The 25,411-nt window shown below is 45.4% G+C and overlaps 1 protein-coding gene across 3 annotated transcripts in view; it reads left to right on the top strand.

Annotated features, from left to right (window-relative positions):
* ASL (argininosuccinate lyase) overlaps positions 1-25,411 on the top strand; it is a 201,269-nt gene that overhangs the window by 82,039 nt on the left and 93,819 nt on the right. For 2 of the 3 annotated variants that reach the window (XM_063953842.1, XM_063953840.1), the window contains one exon: positions 14,664-14,741. The exons of the other annotated variant lie outside the window; for it this stretch is intronic. In XM_063953842.1, coding sequence (XP_063809912.1) covers positions 14,664-14,741 — 78 coding nt within the window. The remainder of the gene's footprint in view (positions 1-14,663; positions 14,742-25,411) is intronic. 3 annotated transcript variants of the gene reach the window in all.

Raw genomic sequence — 25,411 nt, 5'->3', positions numbered from 1 at the left:
TAGCTTAAAGAACCTAAATTAGTAAAAAAATTAATAAAAAATAAAATATAAATATATATATATATAATCAAGTATATGCAAATAAACAGACTGAACTTATATTTGTATACATGTAAAAATACATATATACATCTGGAGGACATCTTTATATCAATACTAAAATCCCATTCGAATCCAAATGGAATACAGTTTAGATCCTTACTGGACCCAAAAAAAGAGAGAGGAGAGGGAGGAAAAAGGTAGATAGAGGGGAATCTATTAATTAGTGTAATTATTTATTTATTTATTTATTTATTTATTTATTTAATTCAGCCTCTAGAGAGACATCTTGAGTGTTAGACCCGTAGGATTGGATAAGGAGAATATAGTCCTACATCAATTTCTCCTATGAACGAATTAGTTAAATTGAGATTAGGATAATAATACAATATTACATTATTATAATATTAAGTTCCATATCCTGACAGTGGAGAACATAGTCAGAAGGTGGTCAAACACTAATGGATCATAAAGAAAAAGGTCAATCTCAAAATTATGTATCGGAATATTGCTGAAACTAGGAAAGGTGAGATAAGAGGGAATCGGCCGAGAATATAGACCGGAACACCTAAGGTATGGTGTTCAGTTCGATACTCTCGTTTAGTCCCTCAGGATGTAATGTATTGAGTTTAAACATCCAATAGATTTCCCTGCAACACAATTTGTTAAACCTATCACCACCTCTAGGTGTAGGAGTTATGTGTTCCAAACAAACCAGTGAAAGGCTTCTGGGGTCACCCTGATGACAAAGATTAAAGTGACGTGAGAGGCTATGTAAATTATAGCATTTGATGATATTTCTGCGGTGTTCCATGAAACGGATATGAATAGCTCTTGTAGTTCTCCCAACATAATGTAGGCCGCAGCCACAGGTAAGTAGATAAATAATGAACCTTGAGTCACAGTTCATGAATGACTCTAGTTTATATGGATCTTGATTACCAGGTATTTTTATGGTCGTGGTCTTTTTCTGCATGTGAGTGCATGTAGTGCACCTGGGTTTACCACATCTATGGCAACCTAATGGTTTTGTGGTTAGCCATGTACAGCCTGGAAGAGTATTTGTCGGTTCCTCCGACCTCAAATGGCTTGGTGCCAGTATAGATTTCAAAGATTTGTTTTTCTTATATATTATACACGGTTTGGAAGGTAATATATCGTTCAAGACCTTATCCTGTTTCAGTATTCTATAGTTTTTTAAGATGATATCTTTGATTTGACCAGCGCAGTTATTATATTTGCTTACAAATGCAAGTTGTCTATACTCTACACCTCTAGTGCCCTGAATATTGGAGTTAGAATGATGATTTTGTCTATGGGGTTTGATTTGTAATAGATTACTTCTATCCATTGAGAGAACTTCTTTGTATGCTTCATCAAGTAGTGCCTCAGGGTAGTTGCAGTACCTGAGAGCATTCATAAGTTCATGAGCCTGGATGGTAAATGAATCTATAGTGGAGCAATTGCGTCTCAATCGCATTAATTGTCCCTTGGGTATGTTGCGTTTCCAAGGTGCATAGTGTGCACTGTCATAGTGTAGATAGGAGTGGGTATTAACTGGTTTTGAATAGTTGGAGGTGATAATTTGATTTTCAATAATTTCAAGGGTCACATCCAGAAAGTCAATACGTTTTGTATTGTGAGTGTGGGTGAAAACTAAATTGTGCGTGTTAGAGTTAAGATGAGAAACGAAGCTAGATATAGAAAGATCATCCCCATCCCAAATAATAAAGAGATCGTCAATGTATCGGCCATAGAAGACCAGGTTCGCCTCCCAGCCACCACCCCACACGAGCGAATCCTCCAGGTCGCCCATGTAGAGATTAGCATAACTGGGTGCGAACCTGGTCCCCATGGCCGTCCCCATGACTTGCAAGTAGTGGTGACAAAGGAACAAAAAATAATTGTGAGTTAAAATAAATGAAATAGAATCAACAATGAAAGCCTGGTGTTCAGCACTGAGATCATCATCTCTGTGTAATATTTTGGAAATGATGTTCGTGCCAAGTGAATGGGGGATATGAGTATATAGGGCTTGAACATCAAGGGTAAGAAAGGAGTATGTTTCTTTCCAAGAAATGGACTGAATTTTAGTCAGAAAATGAGTGGTGTCACGAAGATGTGATCTAAGTGCCGAAACTCGTGATTGAAGGTGGGAGTCAACGTAAAAAGAAAGATTAGATGTGAGAGAACCAACACCAGAGATGATGGGGCGCCCGGGTGGTGAGGAAAGTGATTTGTGAATTTTGGGTAGGAAATAAAAAGTGGGTGTGGTAGGAAAGTGAGGCAACAAAAAACTGTATTCTTCTCTGGATATGACCCCATTAGCCGAAGCTCTATCTAGATGAGATTTCAATTCAACTAGGAAAGTTGCCGTGGGACTCTGATCTAATTTTCTATAATATTTTGTATCGCTCAGTTGTCTGTTAGCTTCATGAATATAATCAATACGGTTCATGACCACTAGACCACCACCCTTATCTGCCTCTTTCATCACCAGGGAAGTGTCTTTGGTAAGTTCCTTCATAGCTCTCTTTTCTTGTCGGGTAAGATTGGATGCATATTTAGAATGTCCCTGACGTTGTTCTACTAGATGTTTAAAGTCCTCTAGAGTGATTTTATAGAAGGACTCTATATGGGAACTTTTGGCACATATGGGGAAAAATTCGGATTTTTTCTTAAATTTAGTTGGTTCCCTGCTGGGATCATAGATTTTAACTGTTTTATCGGTGTCGGTGGTACCTTGTTCGAATAATTCTTCCAGGGCAGCAATCGCAGAATCATCATTGCTGTCAAGGAGTATGGGTACTGAGTCATCCTTGGTTTTTTGGAGGTTCTTTTTAGCAAAGTAACGTTTCCTGCACATTGTGCGGACGTAACGATTAAGTTCGACAAATAAGTCGAACATATTAGGTTCGCTGGTGGGTGAAAATTTAAGACCCTTACTTAACAAGGAGAGTTCCGAATCGTTAAGTTTTTTGGATGAAAGATTAAAGACATTTCGTTTGATTTTGCTGTTAGTCAAAGATTTTCTTAGAATCTCCTTGGATTTTTCTTTCCTAGTTCTTCCCCCCCTTCCGCCTCTAGGCTTGAGTCTCTTCCTCTTTTTGATGATGCCCCCCAAGTGTTTCTGTCTAGATGATCCTTGTGATAGCTTTTTGGGCGAGCACCTAAAAAAACCTCCCTGGTGTTGGGATCAGCAGTACTGCTAGGAGATCCCGTGTATTCATTTTTATGGGAGAGTTTTCTCTCATTTCTATTACTAACCTGTCGTCCCCTTGTGGAACGATAGGTATGGGTCGAGATATCGTCTCTCTGTCTATCTTGATTGACATAGTTATTATGATATCCACGTCATTTGAGCGCCAGAAGGTAGTTAAAACTGAATTTCCTCAGTCTGAGCATCATACAGAACTCCTGCGTGAAGCTTGGAATACCCCTGGAAAAAAGTTTCAGCTGCCGAAGCGCCTAGCTTCGTTTTAACATGTTCCTGGCAGCTGATTGTGCTAAGTGGGAGGTTCCCCCAGCTGTGGATTACCATGTGGCCCATCTGGCGAAAACCTCTAGTTTACCTATCCCTACCACATCTTCTTTAAAGGAGTCTACGGATAGTAGGATTAAAGCCTGTCTCAAATCTGTCTATTCCCATACAGGAGCGAATACTCGGCCCGCTATGGCTTCATGCCTGGGTGGTCAAAGCAATTGAGAGCTGGGCAGAGGCTCTGGAAGAAAACCTCCCCTCTGACATTCCCCAGGACCTTATGTCCCACATCACACATATCAGGAACGCTGCACCTTACCCTCATGGAAGCGTTTCAGGATACTGGTCTCCTGGCTTCCAGGTCATCTGCTACCTCAGCGATAGCTTGCCGCATCCTCTGGCTCCGTTCATGGAAAGCAAACACGTACTCCCAGAAGGCCCTGGAATTGCAGCCGTACACGGGAGATATCTGATTTGGCACAAAGTTAGACAGCTTGGCTAATCTGGCGATGGCCAACACTGCTTTCCTACCTTCAGCCTCTGCTTCGCAGTCCTGAAGATCTACCCTTCGGTCCTTTCGCCCAAAAGGTAAAGCTAATGGTCAGTCCTTTCCTAGTCAACTTCCACAAAGACCTCTAAGCCCAGAACCGAGCAGTCCTAAGCTGCCAGACGTCCAGCTACTAAGTCTGATGACAAGCCTTTAGCCTGACTGAGTGGTCCTCCTCCTGAGGGATCCCAAGGTGGGAGGCTGACTTCTTCAGTTCGCTCACTCCTGCCATCAGACCATCACAGACACCTGGGTGCAAGAAGTAGTCTCTCACGGCTACGCTGTCTCATTCTGGAGACACTTTCCTCAGCAATTCTTTTGCACAGACCCCCATCAGACCCAAACAAAGCTTTAGCCCTTCAGGAGGTCATTCAGTCCATGCTGCAATCAGGGGTCATAGTTCCAGTCCCTGTGTTACAACTCGAGAAAGGTTTTTACTATACCCTGTTCCTGGTTCAGAAACCCAAGAGATCTCATCGCCCTATTCTCAATCTCAAATCTCTCAACAAGTTTGTCAGGGTGCCCAGGTTTTGTATGGAAACCCTCCACTCTGTTGTCCTAGCTATGAAGTCTGGGAACTTTATAGTGTCCCTGGACACTCAGGATGCCTATATGCACGTCCCTATAGCACCTTCTCATCAGCAGTTCCTACGGTTTGCCGTTCATCAACGACATTAGCAATTTCAGGCATTGCCTATTGGTCTTTCTTCTGTTCCCATGGTCTTTACCAAAATTATGACTGTTATGGCGGCACACTTGCGTTGTCAGGGGGTCAGAATGCTCCCATACCTGGACGACCTGCTGATCCTCGTACACTCTTTGGAGCTCCTTCACTGCCATCTTCAGCTGGCCATTGCCTTCCTACAGAAGCACGGCTGGCTCCTCAACTGGAAAAAGTCATCCCTTCTGCCTTCTCAGAAGATGGTGCATCTGGGAGCTCTCCTGGACTATCGGGTACAACGGATTTTCCTACCAGCTGACAAAATTTCCACTCTACAGCAACGGATCCGCAAGATGTTTCACAGTTGCTGGGTGTCAATCCAGTCAGCTATGTAGGTGTTGGGTGGTCCACAGTGACCACCTTCGACATGGTGGAGTACGCCCAGTTTTACTCCAGACCCCTGCAACACCTCATCATATCTAGATGGAATGGACAACCACATCTGATCAGGTCCAAGACGATGGTCCTATCTCAGGAAGTTTGTCCGTCTCTAACTTGGTGGCTCCACACATCCCTCTTGGACAAGGGTCGTCCATTCCGGATCGGGTTCTCCTCAGCATGGGTGCCTTTCTCTGCGGCTGGGGGGCAGTTTCCGGTCACCACTCCTTTCAGGGCCGTTGGACTCCCACCAAAAGTTGCTTACCAATCAACGTCCTGGAACTGCGAGCTGTCTACACAGCACTCACTCTGGTATGGGACATTCTCTAGGGCAGATTGGTTCAGGGGGGTGATTCAGATTTGATCGTAGATATGCTAATTTACCACATCTACGATCAGTTTCTCAGATATGCGGGGGACGCCCAATCCCTCCATCCCTGCCCCCCCCCCCCCAGGTTTGAAAGCTTTTGCACCCACCGAGTGACATCACGCAGCCGCCGTGGCCCGCCCCCGCAGTGGTCCAGACATGCCTGCATTGTCCGGACTGCGCTCCGCTAAGGCGTTCTAACGTTGTCGGCATGTCCCCTCCTGCCCCACGACTGGACAGGCAGAGGCGATCGCAGCTTTGTGATTCTTTAAGCATCCCACTGGGCCTCCCGGGGTGCACATGTGCATTGATCCAGTCTGAATAAGGCCCCAGAGCCAGTCCAACACCGCCACTGCGATGGTCCACCACAAGCACCAGGAAGTCACTCGCATTTGGTTGGCGATGCAGGATGTGTATCTCATCCTCCGGTGGGTAGAACGTCATCTCCCGGTCATCTCGGCAGTGTTCATCCTTAACTGGGATGTGGACTTCCCTGCCATCACAGCGTACACTTCAGCGAGTGGTCTCTACAGTCAGAGTTCTTCCAGATTCTGGTGGACACATGGTGCCAGCCGGACGAGGACCTCATGGCCTCACGACACAACCACAAGGTTCCCGTGTATGGGTCAAGGACAAGACTTTCCAATGCAGCCTTTGTAGATGCCATGGCAGTGTGGTGGATCTTCCGTCTGCTGTACGTCTTCCCTCCAGTTTCCCTTCTTCTGCGGGTTCTTCGGAAGTTCAAGCAAGAAGGAGGCACCGTCCTGTTGGTAGCTCAAGCATGGCCTAGGCGTCATTGGTTCTCAGATCTCCAGAGTCTCTCCAAAGAATTCCCCATTCCAGTTCCACTATGACCAGACCTGTTTCTCAGGGTCCCATCTACACCCGGACTTAGCCCATCTGTCTTTAACGGAAACTGGCCTCCGCCCGTATCTATTACCATGTGTGCATACATACTTCCAGTGGTGCTCTGCAAGATGCTATAACCCTCTGGTTTTTTAGGGCTTTTCAGGACGTTGCCTTTCTTCAAGCTGGATTGGATCTCGGACTCTGCCTAGCCTCTCTGAAAGTGCACGTCTCTGCTCTGTGAATCTGGTTCCAGCGCAGAATTGCTCCACTGCCAGATGTTCGCACCTTTCGACAGAGTGTCCTCCGTATTCAACCTCCCTTTGTATCGCTAGGGGCTCCGTGGGATTTGTCAGTGGTTTTCCAGGTGCTTCAGGAGCCTCCGTTTCAACCCCTGGACTCAGTGAACCTCACATGGTTAACAGCAAAGACTCTTTTTGTTCTGGTTATTGCATCGTCCTAAAGAGTGTCCAATTTGGGGGAGCTATCCTGTCGCTCCTCCTTTCTGATCTTTCATCGAGACAGGGCTATTCTTCGAACTCTCCCTGGCTACCTTCCCAAGGTGGTGTCCTGTTTTCCACCTTAACAAATAAATAGTGGTACCGGCTTTCCAATACACGGACCTCTTGGTGTGGGAAGCCTCCTAGGATGTGATCCATGCCCTTCGGTTTTACTTGGATCGTACCAGTTCCATCCGGAAGTCGGACTCCCTCTTTGTCCTCTATGGATTCCACAAGTCACTGTATCACTTATCCTGTGCGTTGATTCTAACGACGGAGGAGACGGCTTTTGACGTCACACACCCGCCCAGCGAACGCCCAGCCACGCCTGCGTTTTCCCAGACACTCCCGCGTTTTTCTAAGCACTCCCTGAAAACGGTCAGTTGACACCCAGAAAGGCCCTCTTTCTGTCAATCACCTTGCGGCCATCTGTGCGATTGGAATTGTCGCTAGAACCAGTGCAAAACCACAATAGACTTTGTACCCGTACGACACGCGTGCGCATTACGGTGCCTACGCATGGGCAGATTAGTCATTTTTTAGACTGATCGTTGCGCAGCGAACAACGGCAGCTAGCAAACAACTCGGAATGACCCCCATAGGTGGGAAGGACCAAAGCATCTTCGGATACGTAAATCTTTAGCTGTTTGGTGTCCGGTCCTTACCACCACCTACACCTCATTGTCTCCCCTGTGGACCTCAAAGAGAGTTAACAAAGGTAAGTCTACCATAACGCTCCTTTTTTCTATATTGTTTGTGTTTAATAAATTGTCCCATTTCATTTTTGTTCAGATTTGCTATCTTCACAGTAGTTATAATAGTGATCTATTTACACCATCCCTCTAACCAAAGTTCTAGTTTTTACAAGCTCAGTCAGTAAGTCTATATGTTAATAGCAGAAGGATGGACTTTTATGAGTGAAATTTCTCTTACGTCCTAGAGGATGCTGGGGACTCCGTAAGGACCATGGGGATAGACGGGCTCCGCAGGAGAAATGGGCACTTTAAGAAAGAAGTTTAGGTATGGGTGTGCACTGGCTCCTCCCTCTATGCCCCTCCTCCAGACCTCAGTTTACTACTGTGCCCAGAGGAGACTGGGTGCATTGCAGGGAGCTCTCCTGAGTTTCCTGAAAGAAAGTATATTTGTTAGGGTTTTTATTTTCAGGGAGCCTGCTGGCAACAGACTCCCTGCATCGAGGGACTGAGGAGAGAGAAGCAGACCTACTTCTGTGAGTTTCAAGGCTCTGCTTCTTAGGCTACTGGACACCATTAGCTCCAGAGGGATCGGTACGTAGGTCTCACCCTCGCCGTCCGTCCCAGAGCCGCGCCGCCGTCCTCCTCGCAGAGCCGGAAGATAGAAGCCGGGTGAGTATGAGAAGAAAGAAGACTTCAGAGGCGGCAGAAGACTTCAGATCTTCACTGAGGTAACGCACAGCAGTAAAGCTGTGCGCCATTGCTCCCACACAGCACACACAAACGGCAGTCACTGTAAGGGTGCAGGGCGCAGGGGGGGCGCCCTGGGCAGCAATAAAACCTCTTTCTCTGGCAAATGTGTGTGTGTGTGTGTGTGTATATATATATATATATATATATATATATATATACAGCTGGGCACTGTATATATAAAGAGCCCCAGCCAGATTTTTTTCGATATTTGAGCGGGACAGAAGCCCGCCGCCGAGGGGGCGGGGCTTCTTCCTCAGCACTCACCAGCGCCATTTTCTCCACAGCACAGCGCTGAGAGGAAGCTCCCCGGACTCTCCCCTGCTTATCCACGGTGAAAGAGGGTTTTAAAGAAGGGGGGGGGGCACATAATTGGCGCAATATACAAATTACAGCGCTATCTCGGTAAACATATTGTGTTTCTTCCTGGGTCATTAGCGCTGGGTGTGTGCTGGCATACTCTCTCTCTGTCTCTCCAAAGGGCCTTGTGGGGGAACTGTCTTCAGATAAGAGGATTCCCTGTGTGTGTGGTGTGTCGGTACGTGTGTGTCGACATGTCTGAGGTAGAAGGCTCTCCTAGGGAGGAGGTGGAGCAAATGAATGTGGTGTCTCCGTCGACAACGCCGACACCTGACTGGATGGATATGTGGAATGTTTTAAGTGCTAATGTGAATTTATTGCACAAAAGATTAGACAAAGCTGAGGCTAGGGAACAGGCAGGGAGTCAACCCATGTCTGTCCCTATGTCGCAGGGACCTTCGGGTCTCAAAAGCGCCCACTATCCCAAATAGTAGACACTGATACCAACACGGATTCTGACTCCAGTGTCGACTACGATGATGCAAAGTTACAGCCAAAAGTGGCTAAATGTATTCGATATATGATTATTGCAATAAAAGATGTTTTGCATATCACAGAGGAACCCCCGGTCCCTGAAACGAGGGTACACATGTATAAGGGAAAGAAACCTGAGGTAACCTTTCCCCCTTCTCATGAGCTGAACGAGTTGTGTGAAAAAGCGTGGGAATCTCCAGACAAAAAACTGCAGATTCCCAAAAGGATTCTTATGGCGTATCCTTTCCCGACAAAGGACAGGATACGGTGGTAATCCTCCCCTAGGGTGGACAAAGCGTTGACACGCTTATCCAAAAAGGTAGCGCTGCCATCCCAAGATACTGCTACCCTAAGGGATCCTGCTGATCGCAAGCAGGAGGTTACTTTGAAGTCCATTTACACACATTCTGGTACTTTACACAGACCGGCTATTGCGTCGGCTTGGGTTTGTAGCGCTGTAGCAGCGTGGACAGATACCTTATCAGCGGAGAGTGAGACCCTGGATAAGGATACTATCTTATTGACCCTAGGACATATAAAAGATGCTGTCTTATATATGAGAGATGCTCAAAGAGACATTTGTTTACTGAGCTCAAGAGTTAACGCCATGTCGATTTCTGCTAGACGAGTCCTATGGACCCGGCAATGGACAGGTGATGCCGACTCAAAACGGCATATGGAGGTTTTACCTTACAAGGGTGAGGAATTGTTTGGAGAAGGTCTCTCGGACCTGGTCTCCACAACTACAGCTGGTAAATCCAATTTTTTGCCTTATATTCCCTCACAGTCTAAGAAAGCGCCACATTATCAAATGCAGTCCTTTCGGTCACAGAGAAACAAGAAAGTACGAGGTGCGTCCTTTCTGGCCAGAGGTAAGGGCAGGGGGAAAAAGCTGCACAACACAGCTAGTTCCCAGGAACAGAAGTCCTCCCCGGCCTCTACAAAATCCACCGCATGATGCTGGGGCTCCCCTAAGGTAGTTCGCCCCAGTGGGGGCACGTCTTCGACTTTTCAGCCACATCTGGGTTCACTCACAGGTGGATCCCTGGGCAATAGACATTGTTTCTCAGGGTTACAAGCTGGAATTCGAAGAGGTGCCTCCTCGCCGGTTTTTCAAATCGGCCCTGCCGGCTTCTCCCCCAAAAAGGGAGTTAGTTTTAAATGCGATTCACAAATTGTATCTTCAACAGGTGGTGGTCCTGGTTCCCCTACTTCAACAAGGGAAGGGATATTACTCAACCCTGTTTGTAGTCCCGAACCGGACGGTTCGGTCAGACCCATTTTAAATTTAAAATCCCTGAACCTATACTTGAAAAGGTTCAAGTTGAAGATGGAATCGCTCAGAGCGGTCATCGCCAGCCTGGAAGGGGGGATTTTATGATATCCCTGGACATAAAGGATGCATACCTTCATGTTCCCATATATCCACCTCATCAGGCGTACCTGAGCTACCTGAGCTTTGCAGTACAGGATTGTCATTACCAATTTCAGACGTTGCCGTTTGGGCTTTCCACGGCCCCGAGGATTTTCACCAAGGTAATGGCGGAAATGATGGTGCTCCTGCGCAAACAGGGTGTCACAATTATCCCGTACTTGGACGATCTCCTCATAAAAGCGAGATCAAGAGAGCAGTTGCTGAGCAGCGTGTCACTTTCACTGAAAGTGTTACAGCAATACGGCTGGATTCTCAATATCCCGAAGTCGCAGTTGGTTCCTACGACTCGTCTGACCTTCTTGGGCATGATTCTGGATACGGACCAGAAAAGGGTTTATCTTCCGATAGAAAAGGCTCAGGAACTCATGACCCTGGTCAGGAACCCATTGAAGCCAAAACGGGTCATCACTGCACTCGAGTCCTGGGAAAGATGGTGGCATCGTACGAGGCCATTCCCTTCGGCAGATTCCATACGAGGACCTACTGGACAAGGTATCTCTCCTGTGGTGGCTACAGAGTGCTCACCTTCTAGAGGGCCGCAGGTTCGGCATTCAGGACTGGGTTCTGGTGACCACGGACGCGAGCCTCCGAGGTTAGGGAGCAGTCACACACAGGGAAGAAACTTCCAAGGACTTTGGACAAGTCAGGAGGCTGGTCTTCACATCAACGTCCTGGAGCTGAGGGCCATATACAACGCCCTTCGTCAAGCGGAGACTTTACTTCGCGACCTACCAGTTCTGATTCAGTCAGACAACATCACCGCAGTGGCTCATGTAAACCGCCAAGGCGGCACAAGGAGCAGAGTGGCAATGGCGGAAGCCACCAGGATTCTTCGCTAGGCGGAAAATCATGTAAGCGCACTGTCAGCAGTGTTCATTCCGGGAGTGGACAACTGGGAAGCAGACTTCCTCAGCAGGCACGACCTGCATCCAGGAGAGTGGGGACTTCATCAGGAAGTCTTCGCACAGATTGCAAGTCAGTGGGGACTGCCCCAGATAGACATGATGGGGTCCCGCCTCAACAAAAAGCTGCAGAGGTATTGCGCCAGGTCAAGAGACCCTCAGGCGGTAGCTATGGACACCCTAGTGACACCGTGGGTGTTCCAGTCAGTTTATGTGTTTCCTCCTCTTCCTCTCATCCCAAAGGTGTTGAGAATAATAAGAAAAAGAGGAGTATAGACAATTCTCATTGTTCCAGATTGGCCGCGAAGGGCCTGGTATCCGGATCTGCAGGAGATGCTCACGGAAGATCCGTGGCCTCTTCCTCTAAGGCAGGACCTGTTGCAACAGGGGCCCTGTCTGTTCCAAGACTTACCACGGCTGCGTTTGACGGCATGGCGGTTGAACGCCGGATCCTAGCGGAAAAGGTCATTCCTACTCTGATAAAGGCTAGGAAGGACGTGACAGCTAAACATTATCACCGTATATGGCGAAAGCATGTTTCTTGGTGTGAGGCCAGGAATGCTCCTACGGAAGAATTCCATCTGGGCCGTTTCCTTCACTTTCTACAAACTGGAGTGAATATGGGCCTAAAATTAAGCTCCATTAAGGTTCAGATTTCGGCCTTATCCATTTTCTTTCAGAAAGAATTAGCTTCTCTCCCAGAGGTACAGACTTTTGTGAAGGGGGTGCTGCATATTCAGCCTCCTTTTGTACCTCCGGTGGCGCCTTGGGACCTTAATGTGGTATTGAGTTTCCTTAATTCGCCCTGGTTTGAAGCACTTAAAACGGTGGAGTTAAAATATCTCACTTGGAAGGTGGTCATGTTGTTAGCCTTGGCTTCGGCTAGGCGAGTGTCGGAGTTAGCGGCTCTCTCATAAAAGTCCCTATCTGGTTTTCCATATGGATAGAGCGGAATTGCAGACCCGTCTTCAATTTTTGCCTAAGTTGGTGTCATCTTTTCATATGAACCAACCTATTGTGGTGCCTGTGGCTACGCGGGACTTGGAGGATTCCGAGTCCCTGGATGTGTTCAGGGCTTTGAAAATTTACGTGGCCAGAACGGCTAGAGTCAGAAAAACAGAAGCACTGTTTGTCCTGTATGCAGCCAACAAGCTTGTCGCTCCTGCTTCCAAGCAGACTATTGCTCGCTGGATCTGTAACACGATTCAGCAGGCTCATTCTACGGCTGGATTGCCGTTACCAAATTCGGTCAAGGCCCATTCCACTAGGAAGGTGGGCTCTTCTTGGGCAGCTGCCCGAGGGGTCTCGGCACTACAGCTGTGCCGAGCTGCTACTTGGTCGGGTTCAAACACCTTTGCAAAATTCTATACATTTGATACCCTGGCTGAGGAGGACCTCCTGTTTGCTCAATCGGTGCTGCAGAGTCATCTGCATTCTCCCGCCCGGTTGGGAGCTTTGGTATAATCCCCATGGTCCTTACCCCAGCATCCTCTAGGATGTAAGAGAAAATAAGATTTTAAACCTGCCGGTAAATCTTTTTCTCGTAGTCCGTAGAGGATGCTGGGCGCCTGTCCCAAGTGCGGCTACTTCTGCAAGGCTTGTATATAGTTTTGCTTACTAAAGGGTTATGTTATAGTTTCATCGGTCTCGGACTGATGCTATGTTGTTTTTCATACTGTTAACTGTTTAGTATATCACAAGTTATACGGTGTGAATGGTGTGGGCTGGTATGAATCTTGCCCTTGGATTAACAAAAATCCTTTCCTCGTACTGTCCGTCTCCTCTGGGCACAATTTCTGTAACTGAGGTCTGGAGGAGGGGCATAGAGGGAGGAGCCAGTGCACACCCATACCTAAAGTTCTTTCTTGAAGTGCCCATGTCTCCTGCGGAGCCCGTCTATCCCCATGGTCCTTACGGAGTCCCCAGCATCCTCTACGGACTACGAGAAAAAGATTTACCGGTAGGTTTAAAATCTTATTATTTCCACGATGCCATTGTTTGAGCAGGGTACATCATATACCAAATTAAAGATCTTTGTACGTAAATTTGCAGAAAAATATTGGCACTGTAATTGGTTGCTTCATTTTAGAGTTATGTGGCAATTCGTCCACCAGACATTTACAGGGAAACACCATTGTGCTCTTTGAAAATGTGACAGTAGATGAACTCTCCCTATGCACCTGCTAGGTGACCTGGAACGTGTATCCTGCTGGGTGGTCTGGAAACTGTGACCGTTATTTGCAGCCACCCACTAAGAAGAGAATTTTCGAAAATCGACTCCTAAGGGGGTGATAAGGGGTAAAATGTTCAGCCAAGCAAACCTTTGCCTGATTGAAACCGGGCATATCAACTAGTATCATGTGACTGAATAGATAATTGGAGCACCTGAATGTTATTGTTACTGTCAGTTAATTTACACTTACTATATGCACAGTGTTATGCTATAAATCGACACCTAGTCCCATTCATTTAATCATATTCATTCTATGCAATATATAAACGCATCCTATATGCTAACTTTCTTACTGACATTTATTCTTTGACTTTTTTAAAATGTTCCTTTTAAAGAGGATCCATCACATCAGCAGCGGTGCAAGTGTGCGGGTACGCTCTGGTACGGAGTACCCGTAAGAATTTGGCAGCGGGTACACAGTACCACCTGCCGCACACTTTGCCATTACCACAATTATAATGTGCCACAAAGCAACAAGACCATGGTACTTGGCAGCATGACGGCTCTTCCCACTTTGTCAGGGTTACTGGGAGTGCGACAGTGGCTGTATTTTCCTGTTATAATGGAGGCATTGCTGTATATTGTTATTAAATTGGGGGCATTACTATATATTTCTATTATACTGGAGGCATTAATATATATTTTTAGCCTTGCCTCCAGATAAAAAAAAAAGGGTCTGTGTCATGTAGCCACTCCCACTAGCAGCATATGGCCACACCCCCTCACAACCCATGACCACACCCATTTTTTTGGGCACACTCAGTACCACTAAGAAAATATTTCTACTTGCACCACTGCACATCAGTTAAGCACAGACTTTGAATACTGTAGCATGCAGGAATAAGCGGCCCTATACGTGTTGCTCCTTTTAAGAGTAGGCGGCGACCCCACTGTATATTCACATATAAGTTTAATGAATTTACTCTTCTGTATCACAGCCATGCAGTTGCACTATGTAGGGATGCTGAGAGACTAGGAGAAATAAAGAAGAGAATAAATGTGTTGCCTCTGGGAAGGTAAGGAATCTGTGTAACAACTAAACAATATAGCAATACCATATTTTATTTTCTGTATTGTTTTGGTTCGTTAGTTTGTTTGCTTTTATAAACTTTGTTGTCATTTTCCACCTTTTTGAAAGAAAGTACTACTCCAGAAAAAGGAGGAAAGAAACCTAAATATGTGATTTACTATAGATCATTTTGCAAAAAGAAAAGAGGAATTTAAGAAAATACAAAAAGACTAAGGGGGGAATTCAGTGAACCGCGATTACGTGGTAATTTACAGCGACTGGACATTTTTTGTGGACCGACAAAAAATTACCACGAAAAGTGGCTTATTGCGGGTTTGCTCGCTCCCACAATTCAACCTAACCTATTCCAAATTTGCAAAAAAATGGATACTTCTTTCCGAGAAGAGTGTAGGAGAAAATGGAGAAATCTGCCTGTACCCCAAAAAAAGCCAAACTAAGGCCCTCATTCCGAGTTGTTCGCTCGTTATTTTTCCTCGCATCGGTGCGATTAGTCGCAAACTGCGCATGCGCAACGTTCGCAGTGCGCCTGCGCCAAGTAAATTTGCTAAAAAGTTTGGAATTTTACTCACGGCTTAACGGAGAAATTTCTTCGTTCTGGTGATCGGAGTGTGATTGACAGGAAGTGGGTGTTTCTTGGCGGAAACTGGCCGTTTTATGGGTGTGTGCGAAAAAACGCAGCCGTTTCTGGGAAAAACGCGGGAGTGTCTGGAGAAACGGGGGAGTGTCTGGGCGAACGCTGAGTGTGTTTGTGACTTCAAACCAGGAACGAAACTGACTGAACTGATCGCAGTGGCAGAGTAAGTCTCGAGCTACTCAGAAACTGCAAAGAAATTTCTATTCGCAATTCTGCTAATCTTTCGTTCGCAATTCTGCTATGCTAAGATTCACTCCCAGTAGGCGGCGGCTTAGCGTGTGCAATGCTGCTAAAAGCAGCTAGCGAGCGAACCACTCGGAATGAGGGCCTAAGATAGGAAAACACTGGTATAGAAGCCTATTAGTGGTCATAATATAAAGATTTGGTGTAGTTAACGTGGGTAAAATGGCTGTTGAATGCATTTTTCTTTAAAAAAAGAGTAAAAAAAACCCAAAACAAATAGAAAGCTAATGTTTTTCAACCAAATAAGTGCTCAAATTAAATTGGAGATGCATACAAATGGGTATAAGTATATATTTGGGTGATTATAAGCCACTTTCAATAAACTATAAGAATAAAAACACTGATTACTCCCATCTGCAAGTCTAAAAACACCTGCCCCACTCATAAAGCATACCCAGTATACCTGTCCCATACCTTGTGCCCCAATTTCCATCACTATGCATTTTTGATTCCAAAATGACATGTCATTATTGGCCAATTAAAAATAATTAAAACCGTCAAAGTGCCCAATTAGTCATTCAGAGGGGTGTCCCAGGGGTTCTGAACCAAATCCCGACTTTTTACCTTTTAAAATAAGGATTTTCACCAAGCTTATCACCAGCTCAGAGGTGGAGATGGGAAATTCACGGTAAATCATGTGGAGAATTATAGCTGGTAATTTATCACGGGCAATTGGATAGGGGCTTATTGTGGGTCACGATAAATTCTGTTTTTACAGCAATAACAGATTACCGCTGCTAATTGAATTCCATCTTAAGTGATCATAGATGTAACCTAGGGAGCATTAAAGGACAAGAAGGAAACATGGGTGAAGATTATGATATAGGTCAGATGAAGTATTGTATGTGTGTTGGGGGTGGGTGTTCGTACTTTGGGGTTTCCTCCACCCCATAACCTGGCTTTCCAAGTGACCGTCAGATGTAGCAATTATTTCTCTAATGCTGCCTTGCACTCCAAGTAAATGATATGTGCTGTAGATAGCATATTCCTCACAGCTCATAACTTTCTGTGTGTGTTCATCAGGCTGCCAAAGAGTTGTACATAGCTGTAATCTTGAATTGTGACCAGGGCAACCACATTGCCATGTTGATGTTTGATGTGTTGTACCGGCACAACACCAGCCCCTCCATAGTTTTATTAGCCCACAAGAGCCAGTCTTTCAAAGTTTCCAGGAGCAGGGCTTTTGTGGCAATTAGGAGAAAAGGCAAAAAAAGATTCCTTCTTGTGTTATACAGGTTGAGTATCCCATATCCAAATATTCCGAAATACGGAATATTCCGAAATACGGACTTTTTTGAGTGAGAGTGAAATAATGAAACCTTTGTTTTTTGATGGCTCAATGTACACAAACTTTGTTTAATACACAGTTATTAAAAATATTGTATTAAATGACCTTCAGGCTGTGTGTATAAGGTGTATATGAAACATAAATGAATTGTGTGAATGTACACACACTTTGTTTAATACACAAAGTTATAAAAAATATTGGCTAAAACTACCTTCAGGATGTGTGTATAAGGTGTATATGAAACATAAATTAATTCTGTGCTTAGATTTAGGTCCCATCACCATGATATCTCATTATGGTATGCAATTATTCCAAAATACGGAAAAATCCGATATCCAAAATACCTCTGGTCCCAAGCATTTTGGATAAGGGATACTCAACCTGTACTTAGGTAGTAAAATTGCAGATCAGTCAGATGTATTCTTCAATTAGCAGTTGTTGGACCTTGGTTTGGTATATTTTAGATTTTCACACAGTCTAATGCATGGGTCTTATTAAGGCTTACTAAAACTGAGGCAGGGCATGCTGGGATGTTTAGTTCCACAGCAGCTGGAGGACTGCAGGTTGAAGACCCATGGTCAAATGTATTGAATGTGCATAGGGATTCTGGATTCAAAAAAAAAAAAAAAGACACTTAAGCTTTTCATGGTATTCCTTGGAAATAGAACACATTTAGACCTTTCCTACCAACACTGCTCCACATAGAAAATAGTTTGCTTCTCCATTAAAGGAGTAGAGATTTATTTTTAGTTTTATCTTCATTCTTATTAAAGTTGCATAGGGGTCTTGGTCATCACATCTAATTTCCATATGCTACTTTGTACTGGAGCCTCAGGACCTGTTTTGTCCTGGACTGTGAAATGGAACGTTTTCAGAAGTTAGTTGGCAAAAAATTATGTATCTGAGAATGTTGTTCAGAACCATGGGATTTATTCCACCTTCAGTCGCAAAATTGCTAAAACTCTGAACGATTATCGGATGACTGCGCTGCGACCGCATCACGTGTGCACACACTTTTACAATGCGCTCGCATCCCGGAATGTTGCAATCGCATAGTGATTGATAGCCGGCGGGCATTTGGGGGCGGTGGTGCGGCATTGGTGAGGAGTGGTGCGGGAAACACGGGCATGTCATGGCCGGTTTCGGGGCAGGCTGGTGGTGTCAGCTGCAATTCCTGGCGCCCAGTGCGACTGCTTTCACATTATTCTAAGTAGCCCTGGGTCATCCGAAACTGTCGTTGATACTCGATTTTTGTGGGGGAATCCCAACGCACGAGTGACAGTAGTTATAAAGATACTTTTGTGATTAATATAAGCCGTTTATTTCAAACTTAAATGGTTTATACTGTTCAAGGCAAATTACTTTCTAACAAATATTTAAAATGCCAGCTCTATTTTATACTGTGGACTCCTGCGCATCTTATTACCATGTGCTATGAATGTGCGCTATACATCACAAAACACTACATCCCATAAGAGAAAACAATACACCCACACATTATCTGAGTTCCAAAGCTCATTGATGTATATATTTGTTATTAAAAGGATATTTCTCTAACGTCCTAGTGGATGCTGGGGACTCCGAAAGGACCATGGGGAATAGCGGCTCCGCAGGAGACTGGGCACAAAGTAAAAGCTTTAGGACTAGCTGGTGTGCACTGGCTTCTCCCCCTATGACCCTCCTCCAAGCCTCAGTTAAGATTTTGTGCCCGAACGAGAAGGGTGCAATCTAGGTGGCTCTCCTGAGCTGCTTAGAGTAAAAGTTTAAATAGGTTTTTTATTTTCAGTGAGACCTGCTGGCAACAGGCTCACTGCATCGAGGGACTAAGGGGAGAAGAAGCGAACTCACCTGCGTGCAGAGTGGATTGGGCTTCTTAGACTACTGGACATTAGCTCCAGAGGGACGATCACAGGCCCAGCCATGGATGGGTCCCGGAGCCGCGCCGCCGGCCCCCTTACAGATGCTGAAGCAAGAAGAGGTCCATAAATCGGCGGCAGAAGACTTTCCTGTCTTCATAAGGTAGCGCACAGCACTGCAGCTGTGCGCCATTGCTCTCAGCACACTTCACACTTCGGTCACTGAGGGTGCAGGGCGCTGGGGGGGGGGCGCCCTGGGAAGCAATGAATTTACCTTATTTGGCAAAAAATACATCACATATAGCTCCTGGGCTATATGGATGTATTTAACCCCTGCCAGTTTTCCAGAAAAAAGCGGGAGAAGAGCCCGCCGTGAAGGGGGCGGGGCCTATCTCCTCAGCACACAGCGCCATTTTTCCCACACAGCTCCGCTGGTAGGAAGGCTCCCAGAATCTCCCCTGCATCCTGCAACTACAGAAACAGGGTAAAAAAGAGAGGGGGGCACTTATTTGGCAAAATAACAGATATAAGCAGCTATAAGGGATAGACACTTAATGTAAGGTTGTCCCTATACATATATAGCGCTCTGGTGTGTGCTGGCAAACTCTCCCTCTGTCTCCCCAAGGGGCTAAGTGGGTCCTGTCCTCTATCAGAGCATTCCCTGTGTGTGTGCTGGGTGTCGGTACGTGTGTGTCGACATGTATGAGGAGGAAAATGATGTGGAGGCGGAGCAATTGCCTATAATGGTGATGTCACCCCCTAGGGAGTCGACACCTGAATGGATGGCCGTAATTAAGGAATTACGTGACAGTGTCGGCACGTTACAGAAAACTGTTGACGACATGAGACAGCCGGCAGCTCAGTTAGTGCCTGTCCAGGCGTCTCAAACACCGTCAGGGGCTATTAAACGCCCGTTACCTCAGTGGGTCGACACGGACCCAGACACAGACACTGACTCCAGTGTCGACGGTGAAGAAACAAACGTATTTTCCAGTAGGGCCACACGTTACATGATCACGGCAATGAAGGAGGTTTTGCACATCTCTGATACTGCAAGTACCACAAAAAGGGGTATTATGTGGGGTGTGAAAAAACTACCCGTAGTTTTTCCTGAATCAGATGAATTGAATGAAGTGTGTGATGAAGCGTGGGTTACCCCCGACAAAAAACTGCTAATTTCTAAAAAATTATTGGCACTATATCCCTTCCCACCAGAGGTTAGGGCTCGTTGGGAAACACCCCCTAGGGTGGATAAGGCGCTCACACGCTTATCAAAACAAGTGGCGTTACCGTCTCCAGAAACGGCCGCCCTTAAGGAGCCAGCAGATAGGAGGCTGGAAAATATCCTTAAAAGTATATACACACATACTGGTGTTATACTGCGACCAGCAATCGCCTCAGCCTGGATGTGCAGTGCTGGGGTGGCTTGGTCGGATTCCCTGACTGAAAATATTGATACCCTGGACAGGGACAATATATTATTGACTATAGAGCATTTAAAGGATGCATTCCTATATATGCGAGATGCACAGAGAGACATTTGCACTCTGGCATCAAGAGTGAGTGCGATGTCCATTTCTGCCAGAAGAGGATTATGGACGCGACAGTGGTCAGGGGATGCGGATTCCAAACGGCATATGGAAGTATTGCAGTATAAAGGGGAGGAGTTATTTGGGGGCGGTCTATCGGACCTGGTGGCCACGGCAACGGCTGGGAAATCCACCTTTTTACCCCAAGTCACCTCGCAGCAGCTGGGGCCTTACAAGCGGACTCAGGCACGGTGGGGGCCCGTCTCAAGAATTTCAGCGCGCAGTGGGCTCACTCGCAAGTGGACCCCTGGATCCTGCAGGTAGTATCTCAGGGGTACAAATTGGAATTCGAGACGTCTCCCCCTCACCGGTTCCTGAAGTCTGCTTTACCAACGTCTACCCCCGACAGGGAGGCGGTATTGGAAGCCATTCACAAGCTGTATTCCCAGCAAGTGATAATCAAGGTACCCCTCCTACAACAGGGAAAGGGGTATTACTCCACGCTGTTTGTGGTACCGAAGCCGGACGGCTCGGTGAGACCCATTTTAAATCTGAAAGCCTTGAACACTTACATAAAAAGGTTCAAGTTCAAGATGGAGTCACTCAGAGCAGTGATAGCGAACCTGGAAGAAGGGGACTACATGGTGTCTCTGGACATCAAGGATGCTTACCTCCATGTCCCAATTTGCCCTTCTCACCAAGGGTACCTCAGGTTTGTGGTACAGAACTGTCACTATCAGTTTCAGACGCTGCCGTTTGGATTGTCCACGGCACCCCGGGTCTTTACCAAGGTAATGGCCGAAATGATGATTCTTCTTCGAAGTAAAGGCATCTTAATTATCCCTTACTTGGACGATCTCCTGATAAGGGCACGGTCCAGAGAACAGTTAGAGGTCGGAGTAGCACTATCTCAAATAGTACTACGACAGCACGGATGGATTCTAAATATTACAAAATCGCAACTGATTCCGACGACACGTCTGCTGTTCCTAGGGATGATTCTGGACACAGTACAGAAAAAGGTGTTTCTCCCGGAAGAGAAAGCCAGGGAGTTATCCGACCTAGTCAGGAAACTCCTAAGACCAGGCCAGGTGTCAGTGCATCAGTGCACAAGGGTCCTGGGAAAGATGGTGGCTTCTTACGAAGCGATTCCATTCGGCAGATTCCACGCAAGAACTTTTCAGTTGGATCTGCTAGACAAATGGTCCGGATCGCATCTTCAAATGCATCAGCGGATAACCCTGTCTCCAAGGACAAGGGTGTCTCTCCTGTGGTGGTTACAGAGTGCTCATCTCCTAGAGGGCCGCAGATTCGGCATTCAGGATTGGGTCCTGGTGACCACGGATGCCAGCCTGAGAGGCTGGGGAGCAGTCACACAGGGAAAAAATTTCCAGGGCTTGTGGTCAAGCATGGAAACGTCACTTCACATAAATATCCTGGAACTAAGGGCCATTTACAATGCCCTAAGTCAGGCAAGGCCTCTGCTTCAGGGTCAGCCAGTATTGATCCAGTCGGACAACATCACGGCAGTCGCCCACGTAAACAGACAGGGCGGCACAAGAAGCAGGAGGGCAATGACGGAAGTGGCAAGGATTCTTCGCTGGCGGAAAATCATGTGATAGCACTGTCAGCAGTGTTCATTCCGGGAGTGGACAACTGGGAAGCAGACTTTCTCAGCAGACACGATCTTCACCCGGGGGAGTGGGGACTTCACCCAGAAGTCTTCCACATGATTGTAAACCGTTGGGAAAAACCAAAGGTGGACATGATGGCGTCTCGCCTCAACAAAAAACTGGACAGATATTGCTCCAGGTCAAGGGACCCTCAGGCAATAGCTGTGGACGCTCTGGTAACACCGTGGGTGTACCGGTCAGTGTATGTGTTCCCTCCTCTTCCTCTCATACCAAAAGTACTGAGAATCATAAGAAGGAGAGGAGTAAAGACTATACTCGTGGCTCCGGATTGGCCAAGAAGGACTTGGTACCCGGAAATTCAAGAGATGCTCACGGAAGACCCGTGGCCTCTACCTCTAAGACAGGACCTGCTCCAGCAGGGACCATGTCTGTTCCAAGACTTACCGCGGCTGCGTTTGACGGCATGGCGGTTGAACGCCGGATCCTGAAGGAAAAAGGCATTCCGGATGAAGTCATCCCTACCCTGATCAAAGCCAGGAAGGATGTAACCGTACAACATTATCACCGTATTGGGCGTAAATATGTTGCGTGGTGCGAGGCCAGGAAGGCCCCTACGGAGGAATTTCAACTGGGTCGATTCCTGCATTTCCTGCAAACAGGACTGTCTATGGGCCTCAAATTAGGGTCCATTAAGGTTCAAATTTCGGCCCTGTCGATATTCTTCCAAAAAGAACTAGCTTCTGTTCCTGAAGTTCAGACGTTTGTCAAGGGAGTACTGCATATACAGCCTCCTTTTGTGCCTCCAGTGGCACCTTGGGATCTCAATGTAGTGTTGGGATTCCTAAAATCACATTGGTTTGAACCACTCACCACTGTGGACTTGAAATATCTCACATGGAAAGTGGTAATGCTGTTAGCCCTGGCTTCAGCCAGACGTGTATCAGAATTGGCGGCTTTATCCTATAAAAGCCCTTACCTAATTTTTCATACGGACAAGGCAGAATTGAGGACTCGTCCTCAATTTCTCCCTAAGGTGGTTTCAGCATTTCACTTAAACCAACCTATTGTGGTGCCTGCGGCTACTAGGGACTTGGAGGATTCCAAGTTGCTGGACGTAGTCAGGGCCCTGAAAATATATGTTTCCAGGACGGCTGGAGTCAGAAAATCTGACTCGCTGTTTATCCTGTATGCACCCAACAAGCTGGGTGCTCCTGCTTCTAAGCAGACGATTGCTCGTTGGATTTGTAGTACAATTCAGCTTGCACATTCTGTGGCAGAAAAAAAGGGAAGAAAGAGGGTTCGGAATGCCCTAAAGTGGTGCACACAATCTTATATTAAAATATAACTTTTATTATTATATATAATAAAACCAGCGAATTTTAAGAAAAAAGGTAAGAGAGTGTAAATAAGATAGAAATTGTGATTAAAATTGAAAAAGCTGCGCACTAGATGTCATCCGTATCCTAAATTCTAATATTGGAACAGTGAAGAGTGTCCTAGAGGTATATGCTTTCTCTATAACTGTATATCTGTTATTCTAAACTCCTAGAATAAGTGTCTCTATTTTTCAAGTCCCTCTCGGGATATGTACTGTGAGACCGTTATGGAAACAGGACTCCTATTTTCTTAATATATAATAGTAGCAAAATGATAGTAGTGCTCCAATGGTTTGCTGTGTTAAATTATAAACATAATGAAATGATCTTCCAACAATGTGTGTTATGTTTTTATTGTATCACTGGAATGATAACATAATTCTTAGGCTTCAATTGTACCACAGAGGCATCTGTATATTCTCAGTTCATTTGATACTGTTACATCCACTGTGAATGAGTCATGTGTGTAGTGATACAATTGTAACACATGCAGGAGAAAACAGCAGGTGTCTGATTCTCAGATTGAACTCTCTCAGTTTAATTGTGACAATTGTAACACATGCAGGAGAGACAGCAGATGTCTGATTCTCAGATTGAACTCTCTCAGTTTAATTGTGACAATTGTAACACATGCAGGAGAAACAGCAGGTGTCTGATTCTCAGATTGAACTCTAACAGCTGCTGTTTATGCCTGACAATCTAATCTCAGTTTAATTGTGACATGAGGATGGACTTATTTGCAGCTCACGTCGCTGCTTATCACAATGGGTTAAGCTTTCCCCGTCACAATGTTGATTGGTGATTAATATTCACCTTAACACAGTATTAATTAGGCACTTTCCCCTCGGAATCACTATAATGTTATACTGTATTCGCTCCTAAATTATTCATAAAGGAGCATTCAAAGTTTATTCTTTTGAATTAGATTGAGACAGAGATAGAGCAGGTTTATTGAATAGCAATTAGGCATTCATTAAGCATGTGAACCATGTCACTGATGCCCCAGTATATATGCAGTCCTTTGAACAGTGCTTTATAGTATAAGTATACTGTTTATGTTAAAACTGAGTACTGCATCTATAAGGACATTAATTAAAGGTATTAACTACATGTCATTAATTCTGCTCAGTAACTTTCAATGCACACAATAGAGTTACATATATTTCTCAACTAAGCTGTTTCCTACTCAAGGAGCACTTGATATATCCTTCACTATGCACACTGAATTTCACAATGCACACTGGAGTCTGGTATCTAACAAGACTGTTTCCTATTTCCCTGCAATTTGCATGGGATGACACTCCTCATATGGTTATATCCTTCCTATTCTAACATGATATGGAGACTGTCTAAAGTGCACAGCTAGCCTGACGCACGCTTCGCTGTTTGCAAACAGCGAAGCGTGCGTCAGGCTAGCTGTGCACTTTAGACAGTCTCCATATCATGTTAGAATAGGAAGGATATAACCATATGAGGAGTGTCATCCCATGCAAATTGCAGGGAAATAGGAAACAGTCTTGTTAGATACCAGACTCCAGTGTGCATTGTGAAATTCAGTGTGCATAGTGAAGGATATATCAAGTGCTCCTTGAGTAGGAAACAGCTTAGTTGAGAAATATATGTAACTCTATTGTGTGCATTGAAAGTTACTGAGCAGAATTAATGACATGTAGTTAATACCTTTAATTAATGTCCTTATAGATGCAGTACTCAGTTTTAACATAAACAGTATACTTATACTATAAAGCACTGTTCAAAGGACTGCATATATACTGGGGCATCAGTGACATGGTTCACATGCTTAATGAATGCCTAATTGCTATTCAATAAACCTGCTCTATCTCTGTCTCAATCTAATTCAAAAGAATAAACTTTGAATGCTCCTTTATGAATAATTTAGGAGCGAATACAGTATAACATTATAGTGATTCCGAGGGGAAAGTGCCTAATTAATACTGTGTTAAGGTGAATATTAATCACCAATCAACATTGTGACGGGGAAAGCTTAACCCATTGTGATAAGCAGCGACGTGAGCTGCAAATAAGTCCATCCTCATGTCACAATTAAACTGAGATTAGATTGTCAGGCATAAACA

The sequence above is a fragment of the Pseudophryne corroboree genome, chromosome 2 (assembly GCF_028390025.1).
Source record: "Pseudophryne corroboree isolate aPseCor3 chromosome 2, aPseCor3.hap2, whole genome shotgun sequence".
Classification (NCBI taxonomy): domain Eukaryota; kingdom Metazoa; phylum Chordata; class Amphibia; order Anura; family Myobatrachidae; genus Pseudophryne; species Pseudophryne corroboree.
The sequence above is the reverse complement of the archived record's forward strand: the minus strand, read 5'-3'. Positions and strand labels throughout refer to the sequence as shown.